The sequence below is a fragment of the Molossus molossus genome, unplaced genomic scaffold (genome assembly GCF_014108415.1).
Source record: "Molossus molossus isolate mMolMol1 unplaced genomic scaffold, mMolMol1.p scaffold_m16_p_5, whole genome shotgun sequence".
NCBI classification, from domain to species: domain Eukaryota; kingdom Metazoa; phylum Chordata; class Mammalia; order Chiroptera; family Molossidae; genus Molossus; species Molossus molossus.
Window position 1 is genome coordinate 77917085 of NW_023425388.1, and position 22613 is coordinate 77939697.

The window sequence follows — 22613 nt, forward strand, 5'->3', positions numbered from 1 at the left end:
TCCTCGACAAGAATCCTCAAGTGTCAGAGAAAGTAGGGAAACTGTGGGACTTGCACAGGATTATGAAACTGGTGCGGTTTCAGGAGGTTGGAAAATGTGGTTGGTCCTGGTATGAAGGCTGCCCAGCATTAGAAAAAGGAACATAGTCAAAGAAAGGAAGTGGATAAGAGCTCAAGAAAACCAAATTACAAAATGCACCAAAATACAGATGAGAAAAAGCATTTTAGGTTTCATATGGAACTCTGAAAATAGACAAAAATGTGGAATTTGAGTAGAAATCCAAGTGAAGGAGATCTCTCTTTGCAATTAGCTGCAGAATCTAGAAATAACGAATGTGCCTGAATCAGGAGCTGATGACAGTGAAGCAAGCAAAGGGGAGGAAAAGGCAAAGCTAGTGTGCTGAAGCATTGCTCAAGATGAAGTCACAATGGAGGTGGCGGAGAAACCTTAATGGAGGATGGAAGGCACCAATACCTTTTTCTGGAACATTAGGCTTCTCCTTTTTGTGCTTATATTTGCTGACAATTTTGTGGAATAAGTTCTTTTTCTGAGACTGGAAAGAACCTATAGACAATATTAATATAAATATATTTTAAATTCACAATGTTCCATAAAACAATACTGTGTGTGTTGTAAATAATTACACCCTCCCCCCACATGTGGAAAATGCAAATTGGGTCATAAGAAAGCCATTTGAATTGTTACTAATTTAACCAGTGCTCAGCCTTCTTATGTAGGCTTTATATAAAACCCAGAGAGGTTTCCTTGGAAATGTATTGGGCAGAGCCTCCATTAGGGCTAGGACTCCCTCAGCAGAAACTAGAGATTTAGTGACTAGACACAGACCACAACTAATAACAGCAGAGTAGCTGTAGTCTGTAACAAAGAAAAGATTTTACTTTCAATTCCCAAATGTCGTGAAGAAAAGGATGGCATGGGCATTTATCTCTCCTAAGAAACTAATTTTCACAGCAAGAGCAGCACTTTGAGGATAACGGTTGGCCTGATAGCATTAGATAGCTGTCTAGCCTTTTCTGAGGACATTCTAGGAGGAAAAAAGTGATTTAAAAATAGAAAAATATTTGCCAAAAAAACTTTTTTTCTGGTGCAGGGAGAAGCCTCAGATCATATCTTAGTTTTTTTCAGATAGAGAAATCAGAAGTGAGATTTTTTTGGTCACCAATCAGAAATGTCAAGATCAATGACCTTCCCAAAGTAGGTTATTTCTATACTTGGTTGATATTCCTATATGAAACTGACAACCACATAAATAATTTCTGCTTCCTCATCTTTAAATGGGAACAGTAATAGTGTCTAATTCACAGGCTTGATGCGAGGTTTAAAAAAGTTCAGCAGCTCTATGAACTGCCCCTGCTGCACCTACCCACCTACCAGCACCTGCAGCCGCATGCTCTGCCTCCCAGAGGCAAGCTAAGCTCTGGTCTAAAGTACACAATTCAGTGGTTTTCATATTCATAGGTATATGCAACCATCATCATTTTGGAACATTTTTATCACCTCAAAAATAAATCCCATGTCCTTTAGCTATCACCCCTCCCTATAACTGCATTCCCCCTATCCCTAAGCAATCACTAATCAATTTTCACTCTCTCTACATTTTCCTATTCTGAAAATTACATATAAATGAAATTAGTCAATATGGTCTTTTGTATCTGTATTTTTTCACCTGGTACAATGTTTGCAAGGCTCATCCATATTGTAGCATGTTTCAGTGTTTCACTCCTTTTTAAGGCTGAATAATATTCCATTATATGGCTATACTACATTTTGTTTATTTGTCAGTTGATGGACATTTGAATTGTTTCTACGTTTTGACTATTATAAACAATCCTGTTACGGACATTCATATACAAACTTTTGTGCAAATATGTGTGTTCATTTCTTTTGGACATATACCTAGGAGTGGAGCTGCTAGGTCATAGTGTAGCTATAACCTTTTGAGGAACTATTAGACTAACATCCTCATTAACACACTTACATTCCACTAATACTTATGTCTTTTTGATTAAAGCCATCTTAAGGATGTGAAGTTTTGTATAGTGATCTTGTATCTCTCTCTCATTGTGGTTTTGATTTCCATTTTCTTGACGAGTAATGACATCAAGCATTTTTTTCATGTGCTTACTGGCCATGTGGATACCTTCTGTAGGAAAACATCTATTCAAATAATTTGCTCATTTTTAAATTAATTGTTTGCCTTCTTAAGTTGTAACAGTTTTTTTATATGTTCTAGATGAAAGTTCCTCATCAGATATGTGATTTGGTATTTTCTTTTATTCTGTGGGATGTTTTTTTCACTTTCTTATTAACGTCCTTTGAAGCACTCGTTTTAAATTCTGATACAATCCAATTACCTATTTTATCTTTTGTTGTTTAACTTTTTGATGTCATAGCAAAGGATCCATTGCCAAATCTGAGGTCACTAAGATCAACCCCTATGTTTCCTTTTAAAAGGTTTATAGATTCAGCTCTTATGTTTAGGTCTTTGATCCATTTTGAGTTAATTTTTATATACTGTGTAAGGTAAATAAGGGCCCAGTTTCATTCTTTGGAATGTGGATATCCAGTTGTCCCAGCACTGTTTTTTGAAGACTATTCTTTTTCCATTGAATAGTCTTGGCATCCTTGTGGGAAATCTGTTGACCAATGATGTATAGATTTATTTCTGGACCTTCAATTCTATCCCATTGACCTGTATGTCTATCTACCACACTACACTGTCTTATTTTCTTTTTTATATTTACTTGAAATTGATAAGATTGTCCTGGATATTCTGACCCCTCGCAATTCCAAATTAATTTTAGGATCACTTGTCAATATCTACAAAAGAAGCTAGGATTCTAATAGGGATTGGGTTGAATCTGTAGTTCAGTTTGAGGGAGTGTTTTCATCTTAATATTAAGTCTTCTGATCAATGAACCTGGGATGTTTTTCCATTTGATCATCTTTTTTAAACAATCTTTTGTAGCTTTCAATGTTTTGCATTGTCTAAGTACTTTATTCTTTTTGATACTATTATAAATGAAATTGTTTTCCTAAGTTCATTTTTGGATTGTTTATTGCAAGTGTATAAAAATACAATTAGTTTTTGTATAATGACCTTGTCTCTTGTAATCCAGCTGAACCCATTTATTAGCTATAATAGCTTAGATTATGTCATCTATAAACAGAGATAGTTTTACTTCTTCCTTCCCTAATCTGGTTGCCTTTTGTTTCTTTTTCTTGCCTAACTGCCCTGACTAGAAGCTCTATTACACTGTTGAATAGAACGAATGAGAGTAAGCAGCCTTCTCTTGTTCCCCATCTTAGGGAAAATCATCCAATCTTTCACCGTTAAGTATGGTGTTAGTTGTGGGATTTTTGTAGATGCCCTTTATCAGGTTGAGGAAGTTCCAGTCTACCCTGAGTCTGTTGAGTGTTGCCGTGAAAGGTACTGGATTTTGTCAAATGCTTTTTCTAAATTTTCTACATCTACTGAGATGATCATATGCTTTTTTTTTTTTTTTTTTTGGTGGTGTTGTTCTATTATGGTGTATTAATTGAATCCTGAATGCTAAACCAACTATGTATTGCTGGGGTAAAATCCAAGTTAGCCGTGGTGTACAATTCTTCTTATATGTGGATGGATTTGGTTTGCTAGTTTTTTGTTAAAGACTGTGTCCATATTTGTAAGTGAGATTGGTCTGCAGTTCTTTCTTGTGATATCTACTTTTGACATCAGGGTAATTAATACTGGCATCACAGAATAAGCTGGGAAGCATTCCCTCTTCTAATTTTTGGATGAGATTGTGAAAAATTGATATTTATTCTTCTTTAAATGTTTGGTAGAATTAAGTGGTAAAGCCACCATGGCCTGGACTTTTTTTTCTGGGTGTTTTGTTGTTTACTAAATTCAATCTCTTTACTTCATTTTTCTTAAGTGAGTTTCACTAGTTCATGTCTTCCCAGAAATTATCTAATTCATGTAAATTATCTAATTTATTGGCATATAATTGTGCACAGTATTCCTTTGAGTCTTCTCTTTTTCTTGGTCAGTCTAGCTAAATGTTCTTTTTAAAGAACAAACTATTAGTTTCATTGATTTTTTTCTTTATTTAACTTCATTTCATTAATTTCCTCTCTAATCTTTATTATTTCATCTACTTCCTTTAGGTTTAATTTGCTCATCTTTTTATAGTGTCTCGAGATAGGTTAGGTTATTGATTTGAGATATTTTCCTTTTTTTCATATTTTTAAAAATTTTTTTTAGAGAGAGAGAAAAGGAGAGAGAGAAACACCGATATGAGAGAGAAACATCCATTGGCTGCCTACTGCACGCTCCCTGCTGGAGACTGAGCCCACAACCCTTGGCATGTGCCATGACTGGGAATCAAACCGGGACCTCTCAGTCCATGGGACAATGCTCAACCCACCGAGCCACACCAGCCAAGCTTGAAATCTTTCTTTCTTTTTCTTAATCCTCACCCGAGGACATTTTTCCCATTTTTTCTTCAAACAGAGTAGTGGGGTAGATAGGAAGAGGGAGAGAGAGAGAAACATCGACATGAAAGGTACACATGGAGTGGCTGCCACCCGCACGACCCAACCAGGGCCGGGGACAAACTACAACTGAGGTACGCGCCCTTAGTGGGAACCAAACCTGGGTCTCTGGACCGCAGGCCGACGCTCTAACTGCTGAACCAAACTGGCCAGAGCAAATCCTTCTTAATATATGCATTTATGGCTATAAACTTCTCTCTCAGCATTACTTTAGCTGTATCCCATAAATTTTTTTTTTTTTTCATTTTTATTCATTTCAAAGTATTTTTTGATTTCCCTATTGATTTATTAATTTCTTATTTACTTATTATTTAGAGTGTTCTTTAATTTCCACGTTTGTGAGTTTCCAAATTATTTTCCTGCTGTTGAATTTTAATTCCATTTTACTATGGTCAGAAGGCATAATTTGAATTATTTCAATCCTTTTACATTTGTTTGTTTTTTGGCCTAGCATATGTTTGTGTTCTAGAGACAGTTCCATGTGCACTCAAAAAGAAAGTATATTTTGCTATTGTTGGATGAAGTGTTCTATATATAGAGAGTGCTGGTGTATACAGTTCTTTTCCTTCCTTGTTGATCAGTTGCCTAGTTGTTCTATCAAACCTGTTATTTTTTTCATAGCACTTCTTACCTTCTAGTACATTATATAGTTTGCTTATTGTTTAGGCTTGTTTATCGTCTGGTACCACCACCAAAATGTAACCTCTGTGGCAGCAGGGTCCTTTGTTTTCTAACACAAATATATTCTACAGATATATGCCTAGAATGGTACTTAGCACATGCTTCATTCTCAATAATATTTGTTGCATCAATGGATAAATAAAACTCTTAAAACACTGCTTGGCACAAGTAAGAGTTCAAGATATGATGGTTATTGCTATTACTGATAACATAAAGTTTTACAAATGTTTTTGATGACACACCAAGCCATCCTTCTAAATAACCAACAGCAAATACTTCTCAACTGGCTGATGATGGTTTAAAATAGAAATAATAAATTCCTCTTACTGATTTTTGTTCCTCAGACATACAGAGCAACAATAAAAGGAAAATAAGTTGAACAAATACAAAGGAAATATATCGTGTGTACATACTGCACTAATATCACAGGTATTCTCTATAACCCTTTTGCAATCACTGCCTCATATGCACTTTATACAACCCAGGAAACTTCAGGTTAGTGCACCTGAATGACAGATACATGGGCAATCAGAGTAAAAAGAAGAACCATTCTGAGACTTCTCAGGACCATAAGGATCCTAGTGATTTACCTGTAGGAAAATAATTTAATAATAATAAGGAACTGGCTCCCAGGGAGAATGATTTCTATATTCATCACTGTGTATTTGTATGAGGACAATGGGATAAGGCAGTGATTCACAGAAGCAAAGTGATGTCACTGTGAAATGGGTTACGATAAAGAAGAAAAGGACACATATTTCAGATCCAGCCATACTCAGAGAAATCTAAAAAGTACAATTTAAGGACAAAGCTAAAGAGGGAGCTTGTTAATTTTAACATGAAAAAAGAACAACCAGAATGGTTGAGTACACAGATGAGCCACTGTAAATTTTTATTTTTAAATTTCCTTGCTCCTAGCTGTCCTAGACCATAGCTATAAAACAGATCTAAGGACAACTTCAGATAAAAAATAAAGTGACAAAGTAGAATAAGTAATTGAAAAGCAGCAATGTTAGAGTCAAGAAATGAACAACTTGATTTCTGCCCACTAGTATGGTACATATGTTTGATATTTTGCCTAAAGAAAATAAAGTCAAACTTTGTGATAAATAGCAAACATACAGAAATGCACTATTTTTTCCCCTTAATTATAAATGTTGAGACTCCATGCAGGGAAAGAGGGTGGGATGTGAACAGCAGAGAAGGGTTTTAGAAGGAATTATTCAGAAAGCAGAAAACTAGCAAGTGTCTTTCACTCGGCTTATGACAAAATCACCTTTTCCTGGCATGTAAAGTAGCTTAGGACTCTGCTTTAAGTTTCTGGGCAGGAGGGCCTGTATTTGAAGGTACCAATCTCTCCTTTGCACACCAACTTCACCGCGGGTAGAAAACAGTGGAGACAAACGATCTGACAGGGTAAGAGGGGTGCCGTAGGGACACTAACAGTAACAACCTTTCCAAACATTAATGTTGTTCATGGTTTGCTGAAAAAGAGACATTTTTGGGGTGAGGCACTTTAGTGGCTCAGAAGCCAGTTAGCCAGGCATAACCATTCTCCAAGGTCAGAGGTGAGGTGGACAGAGTGCACCTTATTCTTTAGAACTGTCACTGGAAACAAATGTTAGGTGTTGGTGATGGCTTCTGCCCAGGTTCCACAGTTTCATGTTTTCAAGCTATAAAAGAGCAGTGGTTTTATTCTAAAACTAGGTTGTCATTTCTGTAATGAACACACAGGTAATGAATAACTAATGAAACAGTAAATTTGTGATCATTTACAGCCAAGTGCCCCTGCTGCTGGTCATGTGGATCTGCTGACTTGAGTAAGTTTGAGTAAACCAGCCATAATCGAGTTAGAACTCACCGAGGGGCTGAACCGCCTGGTTGGCCAGACACACGTGCCTTGCTAAGAACTCAGGATTATATGAGGTATACCTTCAACACCTGCAAATGTGCTGTCACCATGTTCCTGAAAATGTCTGTGGCGATGAAGACTCTCACACAGTTTTCAGACAACATACAGAGTTCTGCCCTACCTGGAAACCGTCGCTTCCTGGCAGGAAAGGCTGGTCTGGCTAAAACATCTTCGAGTTCCTTAACACTGAGAGCATCCCCAGGTTGGCCCAACCTCAGGCAGGGGATTCTATCCTCAACCTTTAATTTTATAAATCTGCTTCTTTTATTAAAATCTCAACACTTAACCATTTGAAATTCTGATCTTAACATACACGTGTGAATGTTAAGAAAAACATGAGAAAGAGCAGCAGTATGTTTGACGAGCTAAGAAACAATGTGAGGAGACAGAAGAAGTAAAAGAGGAAAAGCAAAGTCAAGGGCCAAACTGGGGCGTGATTTAAACACTCTAAATTGAACTCAATTAACTTTTTTTCCATGACCCTATGTCATTTGAAAATTACTTATTTTTGCAGAGTACTCTTGACTTCTGACACTTTTGTAAAAAGTGCTTCGTACATTAACAGTATACTTAAAATAATGTGTCAAAAGAAATCTCTTGAGACGTTACAATTAAATTTAGACTTATAATTTAAAGCTTTCATTTGAATATATACAAGTGAGTGTGAGAGAGAAACCAGAAAACATGTCATGGGGCTGCTTCAGCTGAACCGCACTGAGTCAGACGGATTATAACTTGTTCTTAGAAGCAAAGGGGAATTCTGTTTCTAAGTCACTGTGCTGCGCCAACTATAATGTACTCTGAGCCGTCAGAGAAGGTGTCATTTAGTTATTTTCATCCTTTTTTGTTTTGGAATTTCTCAGGGATAAGGGACAGGACAGAGAGTGGAGGGAACAGTGGAAAGTGGAAGAGACTACTTGGAAGTATAGATATAAATAAGAAGCCCATTGGGAAACAGAGGTGTAAACCCAAGCAGGTATTGTGATTCTGAGATGTATTACTATATAAATGCACCCATAATCATTTCCTCTAGAAATTACATTTCAGAAAGATTCTTTACACTTCCTATAACCTAAATAAGTACCTAGTATAAGGCAGAAAGAAAAATTAATTTTTAATGATAAATGTAGGAGAAAATAAAATATAGACAAATAGTGAATTGTTGGAAAGAAAAATGAGGTTTCCTATAAACACATGTCCTTTTACTAATGAACTATTGGTCTCATTCACAAAGTTTTGCTTTGAAGGCTTCATTATGCAAAGGTGCAAAGGGTCTGGAGTCTAAGAAAACAATCTACTCTCTCCTCTAAAGATCAGGTAATTACAGCACAGCTGGTATGATAATTTCATTAACAACTTGTAGACAGTACATTGGCGCTGCTAATTCCAAATTGTAATCAGTCACAAATACCATTTCTTTAGTTTGCTGAACAGAGAATATATTATTTAATCTCTGCTTTATTAGGACTGCAGTTTGCTCTACGAGTTGGAATGCAGAGCAAACTCTGAAGCCTCGAAAGGCTCCCACCTACACCATCACTCAGAGCCTGTGTAAGACCAGCAACTTTGTGGCTTCAGAGGCACAACAGAAGAGTATCGAGTATAATCCAAACCTCCAAAAAGCTATTTCACATCAAAAGAAATACTGTTAATCTCAGCTGGGAGAGAAAAAACATACAACAGACAACTAAGAGAAGGTCTCATGAAAACAGATCCTAACTTCAGGGGGTTTTATAGCTTTACAAAAATAAATCTATTGTTCCATTTCCTGATAGGTAATCGGCCATCTTCAGAGCTCTAAAATGAATGTCTCCGAGGACAAGGAGTGAGAGGAAGAGAATACATCCTGCGCATCAATCAAGTTCCATTTTATTGGCTTGTGAGGTATTTATTTATCAGAGACTTTGTATCCAAGAATTATGGGAGCTCAAGATACCTGGCATCTTCGGACTCATGGACTACTGTGCCTATTCCTAAACAGTTCTAGGGCACGAAGACAACTGTCATTGCATTTGGCAATCAATCCATTACCGTGCTCGGCTGCTTACTTGTCAACATGGCTCCTTGATTTTGTTCCTACCTATCTTGAAAGATCACGATACAACCCTATTTTATTTTCCTAGATGAGAAAACTTGATAATGCAACATTTCTTTTTTAGTTCTGTATTCACTAGACTTGTGTTTATTAAATACAGAGGATAACTAAAGTCACTTTTATGTTCCCCTCTGCCTTTAACCACAAAGGGGGGATTTTCTGTAGCCTTTCACAGCCATTTGAAGATACAGATCGCAAAGCATCCCCCCTCAGTCACACAAATACCAGTGCGCAAGGGGGTTTTAGGTACTGAGGGATAAAGAAAGGTTCAGGTTTCTTCAGAGAAGAAACCATCATTTTCCTTAGACACACACATTAGATAGCCTCTCAAAATCCATGAAATTGTATCACCTCATTAATCTTTGATCATTACTCATGACTGCAAGAATTTAGTAGGATTTACATAAAGATATGTTTCGTACCATAACCATTCATCCATCTAAAATACACGAAAGAAGGGAATGAACCTAATTTGACATAAAGCAGGCAACAGGCAGCAACTTCTGCAGGGTAGTTACAAGAACTTTTCCATCAAACCATGCTCAGAACTTGATCCTGAAAGTAATTAAAGCTCAGCCACACATTCTCCATCCCACCGTCCACTGTCCTACAGGAGAGTTAACCAAGTGAAACCTCACACCTGTGTGGAAAAGTAGCGGTGCGTTTCCTCCACCAATCTTTAGACCTAAAGTAAAATTAGAAGAGGTGTTCCCCAAGCTGAGCAACATTGTCAGTTTGGGTAGGAAGATCCTTCATTGTGCTTGAATATCCTTAGCAGGTTAGGATGCTGCTAAGCCCCTGCTCATAAATACAACAGTGGTATGAGGTGTTGAGACCACTGAAAACTCCCCACATTCTTTCAAGCCCTGCTTTGAATGGCCATGTTACCTTTGATGAATGCTGTCTTCCACCCAAGTCGTGATAATTTTAAAAGCTTCCTGACATACACAGAAGAGAATGATAGTCTTGAAAATGAATATGCTGAATAAAGCATTTTTCTAAATGTAACAAAACCAATAAAAAATACTGCCAGAGGATTACAGGGAATTTTCATTTGGTTTATACTGCCAGATAAGAATGAAGTCTGCTTATCAGGCAAACGGAACAATTTCAGAGCCCCGGGGTCCAACCTGTTGCAGATCCAGGGAACAGAAGAATTAGACTCGGCCAGCATTTTCTGCTCAAGAAAAGTTCTATGTTTCCAAATCAGAATTCTGGACAGCAGAAGGTCGGAGACCATGTGTCACACTTTCAAGAGCCTACACTTTTAAGGGCGAATGGTTGAGATGCCAAAGGACAGAGGCTGACAAGCAGGAAGGGAAGGAAGAAAGCAGTGAGGCAGGAACCAATGTAATCTAGGAAGACAACCTGACGACCATCCAACTTGCTACTGCCTCAATCACAGCCCAGTCACATCTACTGAGAGCTGCAGAAGCTCAGAAGAGGGTTCGACTGAGATTCTGCGTACACTGCAGGGAGACCGAGCACACATCTGACCTTTGCTGGTTTTAGTCGGTTCTGAGGACACATTTCCAGTCTTCTTCTTTTTTCTTGGGACAGGTACACATTTCCGGTCAAATGTAACAGGACAATATTGAGGGAGGCTGTTGAATTTTTTTTCAAATTCTTCATCCAGCTTTGCCGAGCTAATAAAAGAGAAGGGATGTAATGAATCAGCACATGATGTATAAATAAACAGAAAATAATACAGGATATATTTTAAGATATTTCTTTTGAAAACAGGGTCCCTGAGAATTGTTAATAAATTCTATGTAAGGACAAAACATCTTTTCAGAAAATCTCAAGAATATTTATCAACACAGTTTTCTTAGTAAACTCACAGAACAGAGTACCTTATTAGTCTGGAAAAGCTGAAACATTATTTAAGATATTGAATATTTTTGAAGTGGAGAATTTGCCATTCTCTCCATTGGCATGGGGATTTTTCATTAAATTCAATATAAAGCATATTCCATCCAGACAAATATCTCATTCTAAAGATTCATATATATGTACCTATACTGGCAAGCTTACTGGTAATATAGTATATTGGTAATTTTGTAAGATTGGTTTTTTAAAAAATATTTATTGACAAGTACTTTGAAACATACACAAAGCAAATGCAAACAAATATTTCGAATATTAGAAAGCATTCTGGAGAGTTGACCAGGATGAGGATAAACTCTCCGTAAGAAAAGTGAAGCCAGCCCTGGCCGGTTTGGCTCAGCGGTTAGAGCGTCGGCCTGCGGTCCGGAGAGACCCCGGTTCGGTTCCCGCTAGGGGCACGTACCTCGGTTGCAGTTTGTCCCCGGCCCTGGTCGGTTGTGCGGGTGGCAGCCACTCGATGTGTCCCTTTCACATCGATGTTTCTCTCTCTCTCTGTTCCTCTCTCTCTCCCCCACTCTACCTGAACAAAAAATGGAAAAATGTCCTCGGGTGAGGATAAAAAAAAAAAAAATTTTTTTAGCCCTGGCCAGTTTGGCTCAGCGGTTAGAGCGTCGGCCTGCGGTCCGGAGAGACCCGGGTTCGGTTCCCGCTAAGGGCACGTACTTCGGTTGCAGTTTGTCCCCAGCCCTGGTTGGTCGTGCGGGTGGCAGCCACTCGATGTGTCCCTTCACGTCGATGTTTCTCTCTCTGTCTCCCTTCCTCTCTCCCCCTCCCACTCTATCTGTACAAAAAATGGAAAAATATCCTCGGGTGAGGATAAAAAAAAAAAAAGAAAAGTGAAGCCAGTTTTCAATGAACTGGCAGAAAGGCAACACCGCTCTAACTCTCACCACAAAGGACTTCAGAAATGCCACCAACCAAGCTGGGAAATCCCTGGGCTGCTTTTTACGGTCTGCATTCCCCCCCCCCCCCCCCGCCCCCCGCCCCCTGCCCCCAGCAATGGCAGCATGCCTGCTGGTCCTGGACTGGCTGCTTGCTTTCACTCACAGCCAGACTTATTAACTAAGGTGCAGCCCACGCAGACGGGAGGAGCTGCAGAATCTCTGTGCTCTGCTCGGTAGATGAAAATGGAAGGCACACTGGGAAGGGAGCAGCTTTGCGTAGCCAACTTACAAGAAAGCTGCTCCCTGTGTGATATCCTTGAGATGTGTCCACCTAAAACTGTTCTTGTTTTGGGGGGAATGTACAAGAGTACATTCCATCAGAATTGTCAACAGAAAAAGGCCACTACCAAGTTCTATCAAAGCCGCAAAGGGTGGCGGTGATGTTTCTCCCTTTCATGCTCAGTTAAAAACATGCTTATACTAATGGAAAAATCAGATACTATCTGGTACTAATTAGATGTATCAGAAAGCTATCTGTGTAAGACGTGAATTTTTCAGTTCCATAAGCAAGGCAAAAATATGAAACACGAGATGTAACTCCTAAGGTGTCTTGGGACTCTAATTTTTCTTTTCCCAACTGGAATAATTACCTATGTTTTTCTTGGATAAGTCTATAAAATTAGAACTGCCAATACTGAATGAATTTTTCTTGGCTACAATTAACTAAGCAGGTAGCACACTTTATGTGATAAAAATGTTTAAAATGCTCATTTAGAAATCTCAAGTAAGACTGACGGGACACGGCATTTCTTACTGCTCATGCACTATGTTGGTGTGTTCTTAACAAGGCAAACCCTGAGAGTCTGATTCTGACAGGCTTATTTAAGGAGAGATAGGAGGAACGGTGAGAAGTTTACTGTTTATTTCAGCCTGTAGAAAAACCACACTCCCTATATATAATATATATTAGAGACAGAGAAAGGGAGAGAGAGAAACATCGATGTGAGAGAGAAACAATGATCGACTGCCTCCCATCCCCCTACCCTGCCTGCAACCCAGGCATGTGCCCTAACTGGAGAATTGAACCAGGACCTCTCAGTCTATGGGATAATGCTCAATCCACTTGTGCACATATATATGTGGCTTTCTTAGAAATAATTTAAAACAAACAAAAAAACCAACCCACACAGCGTGCTCTTTGTAGGGACAGATTGTCAAAAGACTGTTTCACTTGTCTTGTTCCTCACAGAGGTCTGGTGAAGACACCTCACAGCCTCCACAGTATCTCCTGGAAGCACTGGAGAGCGTCCTGCGGGGGAACCTGCATGCCTACTGTGCTCCCCCAGCACTGTTTGCAGTGCTCCCCTCTCTTGCCGGGTAGGCATACAGAGCACAGGTAGCTTCAGAAGTTATAAAATAAAGCATTGGTCCTGAGCTCAAAGGTCACTTTTTAATGAAATACTTCATTTGAAAAGTATCATTTGACAATGACAAATGTAAAGATTTTCATGTCATTGTTGAAGCATAATATAAGCAAAACTAATTTGAACTACTTTAAAAAATATTAGAAAGGAGATATATAAAATTATAACTATATCAATCTCGATATAAATAATCTTAAGGCATCATCATCATAAGAAATAATTTCCAGTCTCACACTTTGTGATGCCCTAGAGACTTAGAATTAACCAGACTCTGAAACACTGTAACATCCAAGAAAAAAATACATTATTCCACAAATAGAAATGCAAATATTTATGAATAAGCCAAACATAATATTCCCAATGCATAAAATTTGCATACCTTTAAACACATTTATGAACAAATATGGAAAATATAAAAAATGTATTTATTTCTATTTAGTGTATTCTTTTCAAAGTGGACTAAGAGAAATTTCAAAGGATTTTCTAAACAGTACAACTGAATATTCAGATGCTTTCCTCACCAATATAAAGTATTGGATCTCATAACTTAACTTTCAAAATGCTTTATATTAAGATTGGTATTAGAGTCTTTGGCATAACATAAAAATGAAATAATTCTTAATGATTTTATCTTGATGTATGCTATTGCTTGACACTGCATTTCAATATATAATTAATTGCTGAACATTCTGTGGTACAGAGAATATTCAATCTATTATTTTTATCTTAGAGCAGCAGGAAATGGTTTAAACAAAACAAGGTTAAAAGGAGAAACATAATTTTATTTACCTATATTTTCAGTGTTATTTTTTTTACAAACATATGTACATGCCTAGAAACATTAAATAAAATATATATGGTATGTAAAAAGTAAACATACTTATCTAAATACCCACTGTAAACTTCAGGTGAGAAAATGTGTCCTGGTGATATTAAAAGATTTACAATGTCACATTACTGATAGTGGACCTCAATTCAAACTCGGGCCTAAGTCTGACACTTAAAATGTGAATGACACTGTCACTCTCACAACCGTGTTAACAGCAGGGACCATGTGACACACATGATTTGTATTCCCTCATGTGTTCACTGAAACTGTAGTAAGTGCTGAGTGGATACCCAATGGACAGGCAGTTAGAGATTTTTGTTTGCCTTGAAAATCCTACCACCATGGGAGCTGTGCGGAGCGCCTGACCATGCACTCACCCAAGGAGAGAGTCTTCCTTTGGCTTTGTCTTCTTGAACTTCTTGCTCCCACTGGTCCCACTCGGGTTAAACGTCCAGCTTTCTTCATTCCAACACCCTTCATGATCGGAGGAGTTTCCTTTTCCTGAGCTTCGTTTCCCTAAGGAAATTCAAGAGAAAGGAGGTGCTCGGTATACTGGGATGGGAGGGAAATCATCTTTGTTGCTTCACAAGTGATCTCTTGACCCCTTAGGTACCATGGGCATGATGCTACTTATAATGATTCAATCTCAGAGTAATTCATGATGGGTCACCCTTAATAACAGAACATATACAAGAGTGACTTATAGTCTCTGAGACAAGTTGTCTTGTTATAACTCAACAGCTATTGTGTGACTCCAGAGACAGACCAATGACTGCTGGCTTTTCTACTCAAGATGCAGCTGAAGGTGTGGGAGTCCTTTGCTGGTGGGCACTATTAATTCTAATTTGCTAACATTTATTGCAATGACATCCCTGGAGAACTATGGACTCCTCAGGATCTTCATTCAGTGCTTGCTAGACCTAGCTGGTATTCACACATCTCTAGCTGGAATTTAGCTTGGCAAAAGGAAATTTCCTAGCCAGATGCTGTATTTTAAAACAGATAAATTTATATGAAACACTCTATGGAATAAAGGTATACACATTAACTGGCTTCTGGAAGCTGTTACATTTTAAAGAGCCGTCAGTTCAATTACAGTTTTGATTACCTAATGGAGAGGACCAGTTTAAGTCATTTGCTCCTGGATCCTACAGGTCAAGATTCAGCCAAACATATTTGCCTGATTCAGGAAATTCTTTCTATCAGTTTTAGAAAACAAACTAAGAGCTCCATACATGCAATACTGCTCCTTCAAAACAAAAACCCAGCCCATACCATTAAAAAATAAAAAGGGTTTGAATTACTTTAAACACTTATATCCTGAAGACACTCTCCTCAATGGTGCTAGGAAACATGTAGGTAAAACGGCAAATTTATGTGATCTATAAACCATTAAGAATCGTATAAATGCAAAATATCATTTTGATACCATACTGTTCTTTATGATGGTTCTTTTCAATAGGTCTAAAGGAGAAATTCTGCTAGGTTTCAATCATCTTTTCAGATTTGTAGAAGTCACTTACCTCTGTCAACATTAGCTCTCAGAGAGGTGAGCATGCCCTCAGACACCAGGGTTTTATAAAGAGCACCTTTGCAAGACCTCTCGGATTTCCGGGAGCCACAAATCTCTATTTTCCGGTGACACTCATTGTCCTCAGGCTTGGCCTGGCCTGGTAAGCTGGGTGGTGACGCATCCTCCGTGGGGGTCAATGGTTCTGCTTTTATACCCTCTGGCACCTCACCAGAAATGTTCTTGCTGGCAGAAATACTAATGAAATCTGGAGGTCTTGACTCTTTGGTGGTGTCTGAGGATTTCTCCTTTGACATTTTCTTCTCTCTTGATTTCACTTTTTTCTTTGGTGGCTTGGCATCCAAAATGTTTCCTTTGCCACTTGAGGATGTGCGGGCCTTCTTGCGAGGGGTTTCTCCAAGTTTCTCAATGCCCCAGTCTCCCTTTGCGACAGCTTCAATGGTGTATATGACACTCTCGATGTCGGATTCCGAGGACTGCCTCTTTTTGCAAGTCTTCTTGGGTGTGGATTTATCATTTCCATGTCGATCCATTTTGCTTTTCTTCTTTTTCTTTTTTAGCTTTTCTGGTTTGTTTAATGCTGTGGGATCCTCAGTGATCATAATTCCGTGAGAATGGCACATGTGATCCTTTCTACTGGGAACATCACTTATTATTATCTTGCTACTGGCAGAGTAAGAAAAATCAGAGAAGTGACTACATTTTTGATCTTCATCTAATTCTTCCTTTTTAGTTTCTTTGGGATCTTCCATATTTATAGCCATTATATCATCCATTTGCAGCTCCTCAAAATTTCTTAATTCCTTAGAATCTTTTACATTTTCCTTAAATGATTTTTCAAAATCTGCTTCCTTCTGTAACCTGGCTTCATTTGTTTTCTCCATTTTTATTTCTCTTTCTTCCTTTCCTTTCTCCAATTCTTTCATTCTTCCGCCATCTGATTCTTTTGCTTTTATTAACTTAGAGTCTTCCATCTTTACCCCTTCTGATGCCAGACACATCTGAACAGTTAAAACAAAAAGGGGAGAACACAAAAAATCCTTATTATTCAGTCTATACTTGAAATTAGCTTAAACTTTTAAATTATTACACCTTTTAAAAAATAACCTATGGATACAGACAACAATACTGAGGGGGGGAAGGGAGTGGGATCGGGAGGAGGGTGTCAATGGGGGGAAAAGGAGAAACACCTGTAACAAAAATAAATTAATTATTAAAAACTAATCAAAACAAACTTCAAACTTTATAATAATTAGTCCATTTCTGCCAAAGTAACTTAAACGATTCAAATTAATAAAATATTTTAGGCACTGTGATATATTCATTAAACTCCAGACAAGCATACACCTGAACTCTTACTTTCCAGCTTCTGGGAAAGCTTTTCTTATGAAAACAAGACTTGGTAAAAGGAGGATGGGATCCAGAGTTGAAAGACCTGAGTTTAAGTTTGAATTTTGCTACTTGCTAATTTTATAGCCAGAATGAGTCATTTCACCTACTCCTCTGCTGCCTTTGTAAAATAACAACAGTTTGTCTCAGAGGGTCTGTGACATCTAACAGAGATATAAGTATTGTACTTATGGCAACACTAAGCAAATAAATCATCCCCAACCCAGTTCCAATGTTTGCCCTGTTTCCTTTCATAGGGAAATGAGGAAAAAAAGCGACACTTTCTATCCATCCACTTGAAATTAGAAATAATATGATTCATCAAACAGCTACAGAAGGGTTAGTAAATAAACAGAATTTACAGGTCCACAAATGCTGATAACTTGAAGATCGCCAAAGCTCTAAAAACTAAGTGAGGGTGTTTTTTGTTTTTTTTCTTTAACTCACTTGGTGGCAAACTCTTTCATCCAAACTTACTTGGCTGCAAATTCTGACCAGAACTAATGTGAAACCACTTAATGTCTTAATTTATCTCACTTAATGTGACAATTCATATGCTTTTGCTGTCAGAATCTTCATGCATTTGAATACGCACTGAGGGAATTAACTGCATAGTGTGAGGTACATACACTATGATTTTCCTAAACTCTGAAAAATTCTGAATACCAAAAAGTATCTGGCAGCAATTTGGTTAAGTTTTTAAACTCCCCCAATTTTACATATAGCACATTAAAGGAGAAACCATGCTGATTAGGCCAAGGGCAGCACAGGAATTCTTAAACATTACTCATTTTATCTATTTTGCATTAAGCAACTCAGAGAAAAAAGAGTACAGTATTGGGGCTTGCTGGGCCCCCCAAATTAAGCAAATGAGTAGAAACTGATCCGTTTTAAAAGAAAAATCACCATTTTATCACGAGTTGTCAGAGATCACTAACATCTGTAAAGTTCAATTTTCAAATTCAGATTTTTAAATGGATAATACATTGAATTAAATATCAGATGATCTTTTTACCTAATTTTTTCCCTCAGTACTTTCAATGTCTCTCAGATTCTTCCCTGAGGATTATGTTATGATTAGTGAGTCTGGGAAGAAACAGAGAAGGGTGGGGGTGGGGCAGACAGTGCAAGTTGTTAAGAAATGAACATGACAAGAGCACGGGCCCTTTGGATCATTCACAGGGAAGATGTGAACTATTAGGGGTTCACAATGAAGCTTTTTCAGGAAATCAAGTTAGTTCACTTTTAGACCTCAGCAAGTAGTTATGAAGACTAAGAACTTCTTTTATTAAACCTAACCAGAAATAAGGTCAAAGCAAAATGTTATCTTAAGTTAATTATTAAACACTAATACTTTATTTTATTTTATTTTCTTCTTTATTGATGTTAGAGAGAGAGGAAGGGAGAAGCAGAGATAGAAATATCGACGAAAGAGAACATTAATCGGCCACCTCCTGCATGCCCCTCACTGGGGATCTGGCCCACAACCTGGGCATATGCCCTGACCAGGAATCGAACCTGTGACCTCTTGGTGCATGGGTCGACGCTCAACCACTGAGCCACACTGGCTGAGCAATACTTTAAAAAAATAATGTTTTTATTGATTTTTTAGAGAGAAAGAGAGAGAGAGAGAGAAACCTTCATGAGGGAGAAACAATGATCAGCTGCCTCCACGCCCCCTACTGGGGATTGAGCTTGAAACCTGAAACTGGGCATGTGCCCTGACTGGGATTTGAACCAGGACCTCTCAGTTCATGGGATGATGCTCAATCCACTGAGCCACACCGGTTGGGCTGAAATACTAATACATTTACTCTTCCCTGCAGGTTCTACTCTTGTGGGAGATTTTTTTTTTTTGTATAAATTTTGAAATAATTTTTATTTTCCTTTCTCAATTATTCTAGCCTTTCATGAATATAACCATCCCAATGTGGGGAGAAAGACTGCACTATTCTTGAAAGAAGATTATAAAGGCATTCTCAAGGTAAATGGTATGATTTTTCAATTACCATCACTCTGATGGCCTTTAATAAGTCATCTCAGGGAACTTTTAGCATATAGGTGCTGGTTTTTACAGCTATATGCCAACAGTTTGCATTTGCACAAGTTCATCTTATCAAACCTAATAACACTTTGCAAACACTATTCTCTGCTTCAATATATTTCAAAATATTCTCCTCATCACCCCTGATAGGAATGAAATGGAACAAATGCATACATTCACTCTGGGGACATATTCTGGGAAATAGCATAATATTTCTTGTGAAGTTAATTACACTGAGCGCCAGTCATGCTTTACTTCCTTGTTTCAGGCTCTTAAACGTTTTTTCCCCACACAAATAGAGTATGTTAATCCTAAATTATAAGAAAAACAATTATGTTCCTGGAAGTGAAAAAATAAAACAATTCCTAATCAAAAACTACAAACCACAAATCTCACTAACATAGAAACCCAAAACAACCAAATCAGAGCTATTTAACATTCTTCCCAATGTAGAAATTCATTTTACTACTATATTCCTGAGAGTTAGTTATCCAGCTTTTTGCACAAAAGCAATGACCATAGGAGAGGGTACTTCTTTTGAAAATTTTAAAATATGGAGCAAAAATCTATCACTCTCTCAGTCCTAACTGTTCCCTGAAGCCATGTAAATTAATCCACTCTTTCTCTCATGTGACAGTTTCAAATCTTGGAAGACAGACTTTGTGTTCCCACAAGGCCCTTCTTCTAGCACAATGTTCCAGGTTGCTCTACCCGCTGAGCCAAACCAGCCAGGGCTGGCACTATCTTTTTTAGAGTAAGTTCCTACCCTTCCTGCAATGTTCCTGAAGACAAGTAGAACTATCTGTCAATTGACTAGGACACCAATCTTCCAATGAGGCCTAAAGACAAATCCCACCCCAAACCCCTTTTAAACACAGGTATACTTCTGGCTTGTGTGGGGCTTGTGGTAAATTAAAATCCTGGATTTTTTTACCCGCATAAAGGGAAGCTTGGCTTCTCCCATGCTATATCTTTATATTTTTTATACTTAGATACAAGATTTTTCCATTTTCTTTATAAAGTTTAACCTTTCACAATTTGAATTAAATTGTCTATCAGCTTTTTGTTATGGACACATTTGATAAAAGCTGTTTTATGTCTTCATCCAGATCTTTGGTAATAATGTTGAGTAGGACATGACCAAAAACAGAGCCTTCTGGTAAACCTCTAGAGCCTGCTCATCAGGTTGACTTGAACATTAATAAGTGTATCAATCTAAGAATTTATAATCCAGACTAAATTCCTATTTTGTTCACAAGGACATACGATTATCTGTCAAAATCTGGATATAATATGCCAATAGCATTCTCTAGCCTATTTTATAATCATACCAAATGGAAAATGAAAATGGCTTCTGCACCAGTCAGCGTTCAACTAGGCAGACAGAAACAATTTAAGCATATCTAGTTGAGGAAATTTAACGCAGGGGATAAGCTGGTTACACAGGTCATGAAGAACTGAGACACCCAAACAGGAGGCGGTGAGGTAACCCAGGGATTAGCTACAGCAGAAAGCCACGGTAGTACAAAGCAGGGAAGAAGTGCTACTGAAGCCTAGGGTTGGGCCTGTCTGGGGAGCGCTGGATGCATAAAAGAGATGCTGCCTTTGCTGTACCCCCAGCCCTCCTCATCCCCTCTTTGCACCACCAGCCCTCTCTTTTCCTCTTCTTCCCTAAACCCCACCCCCCACCCCATTGTCTCTCACCGGCTGAACCCAGCTAGAAATCAGGGGACACCGGAATCCACAAAAGGCAGTTTGCAGCCACTTGGGACATAAGCCAGCATGTGGGCCAAACAGACTCTGGGCTAGCACATTTGACAATGACTTTTTTTAAGGATGCTTTTGATAATTTCCAGTTTTTATCTCCTTTTCTATGAGTTCAAACATTATATTATTAGAAATAATTTTTAAAAGTCTCTAGGAATTAACAGTCTATATTTCTCTATGACATAAACAGAACTGGGAACAGTTATGGATGTAATAACTCTCAGAAGATGCCATCACTCTTAGATGTAAGTAAATTCTATACTGAAAGGCAATCTCAAAAGACAGGGATTCTTAAGCCAGACTGTGTAGGACTGCAGACTGATTAGCTCATTTTCTCTTTATCTTTTTGTGCCTCAGTTTCTCAATCTATGAAACAGGGTTGTTAACAGTATATGCCTTAGGAATACGTTGAGGTTCAGTGAGCTGCACATGAGCGTCTAGTACAGAACAAGAATAACATATTCTGACCACCATCCCTCTGGGGCCCTATGCCAAATACAGTAAATGTTGGCTCTTAGTAGTAGTAATAATATTCATATTGGTATCATTAATAGTACATCACAATCCTAATTGCTAATTGCTTTGTTCTAATTTTTCACTGTAGGATTCAGTGATTCAATAGTTGAAAAAAGAAACAGATACAACAAAATTAAATTCAGGAAGATCTTAAATCAGTTACCTTTCAAGAAGCAACTCTTACTACACATATTAAGCTCAGTTCTATTTTTGGGTACAAGCACATCTATTTACATCTACTTTTCGGTGCATATAACTAACACTTCAGAGGGACTTAATAAAGTGTGCACACACTACATTATGTAAATACACAAGAACGTGTGCACAGGTAAGTACATATGGACATAAAAGAACATAAATCAATGTGAACTCAAGTGGCTAAAACTGCGTTGTGGGAATCACAGAATTAATGTCTGTTACTAATTAGTCAGGTTGCCCTTAATAGAAAGTTGGCTGTTAATCAGGCCCTGAAACAGAACATGCCTTGGTAAATGACAATTTAATCATCTATTATTATTTTAAATTGAACAATCACCTTCTGGATGAAATTCCCATGGCTATATTCATAGAAGTTAAAATGTTAAATTTTGTTTTTATCCTCACCCAAGACATTTTTTCCATTTTTGTTCAGATAGACTGGATAGGAGAGAGAGGAACAGAGAGAGAGAAACATCGCCATGAAAGGGACACATCGAGTGGTTGCCACCTGCATGACCCAACCAGGGCAGGTGGGGGGGGGGGCAAACTGCAACTGAGATACGTGCCTTTAGCGAGAACCGAACCCGTGTCTCTCTGGACACTCTAACCACTGAGCCAAACCAGCCAGGGCAAAATGTTAATGTTTTAAATCAAATGCTGGGCATCAATATTTGATATCTATTGTCTATTCCCCGCAGGGCTTACTCTATTTTTTATAACTGTAACTGTTATAACTGTTGCAAAGTGTATCCCTGTTCACCTTTGTATTCTTCACCAAGAATATCCTAGGACCTACCTTCAAAACAAATGCATTTAACAGATAATTGTGTTAAACTGAATGGTTCATTAGTTCCAAAATAACTGATGATTCTAAAATGATTCTGCTTCAGTCCAGC

The 22613-nt window shown here is 38.0% G+C and overlaps 1 protein-coding gene across 9 annotated transcripts in view; it reads right to left on the minus strand.

Moving 5' to 3' along the window:
* BBX (BBX high mobility group box domain containing) overlaps nt 1-22613 on the minus strand; it is a 285638-nt gene that overhangs the window by 15829 nt on the left and 247196 nt on the right. For 7 of the 9 annotated variants that reach the window (XM_036242412.1, XM_036242411.1, XM_036242405.1 and 4 more), the window contains 4 exons: nt 15796-16804; nt 14650-14788; nt 10746-10894; nt 475-564 (listed from right to left, as the gene is read on the minus strand). In XM_036242412.1, the coding sequence (XP_036098305.1) occupies nt 475-564; nt 10746-10894; nt 14650-14788; nt 15796-16804 (1387 nt within the window). The remainder of the gene's footprint in view (nt 1-474; nt 565-10745; nt 10895-14649; nt 14789-15795; nt 16805-22613) is intronic. The other 2 variants (XM_036242414.1, XM_036242413.1) reach the window with 1 other exon arrangement.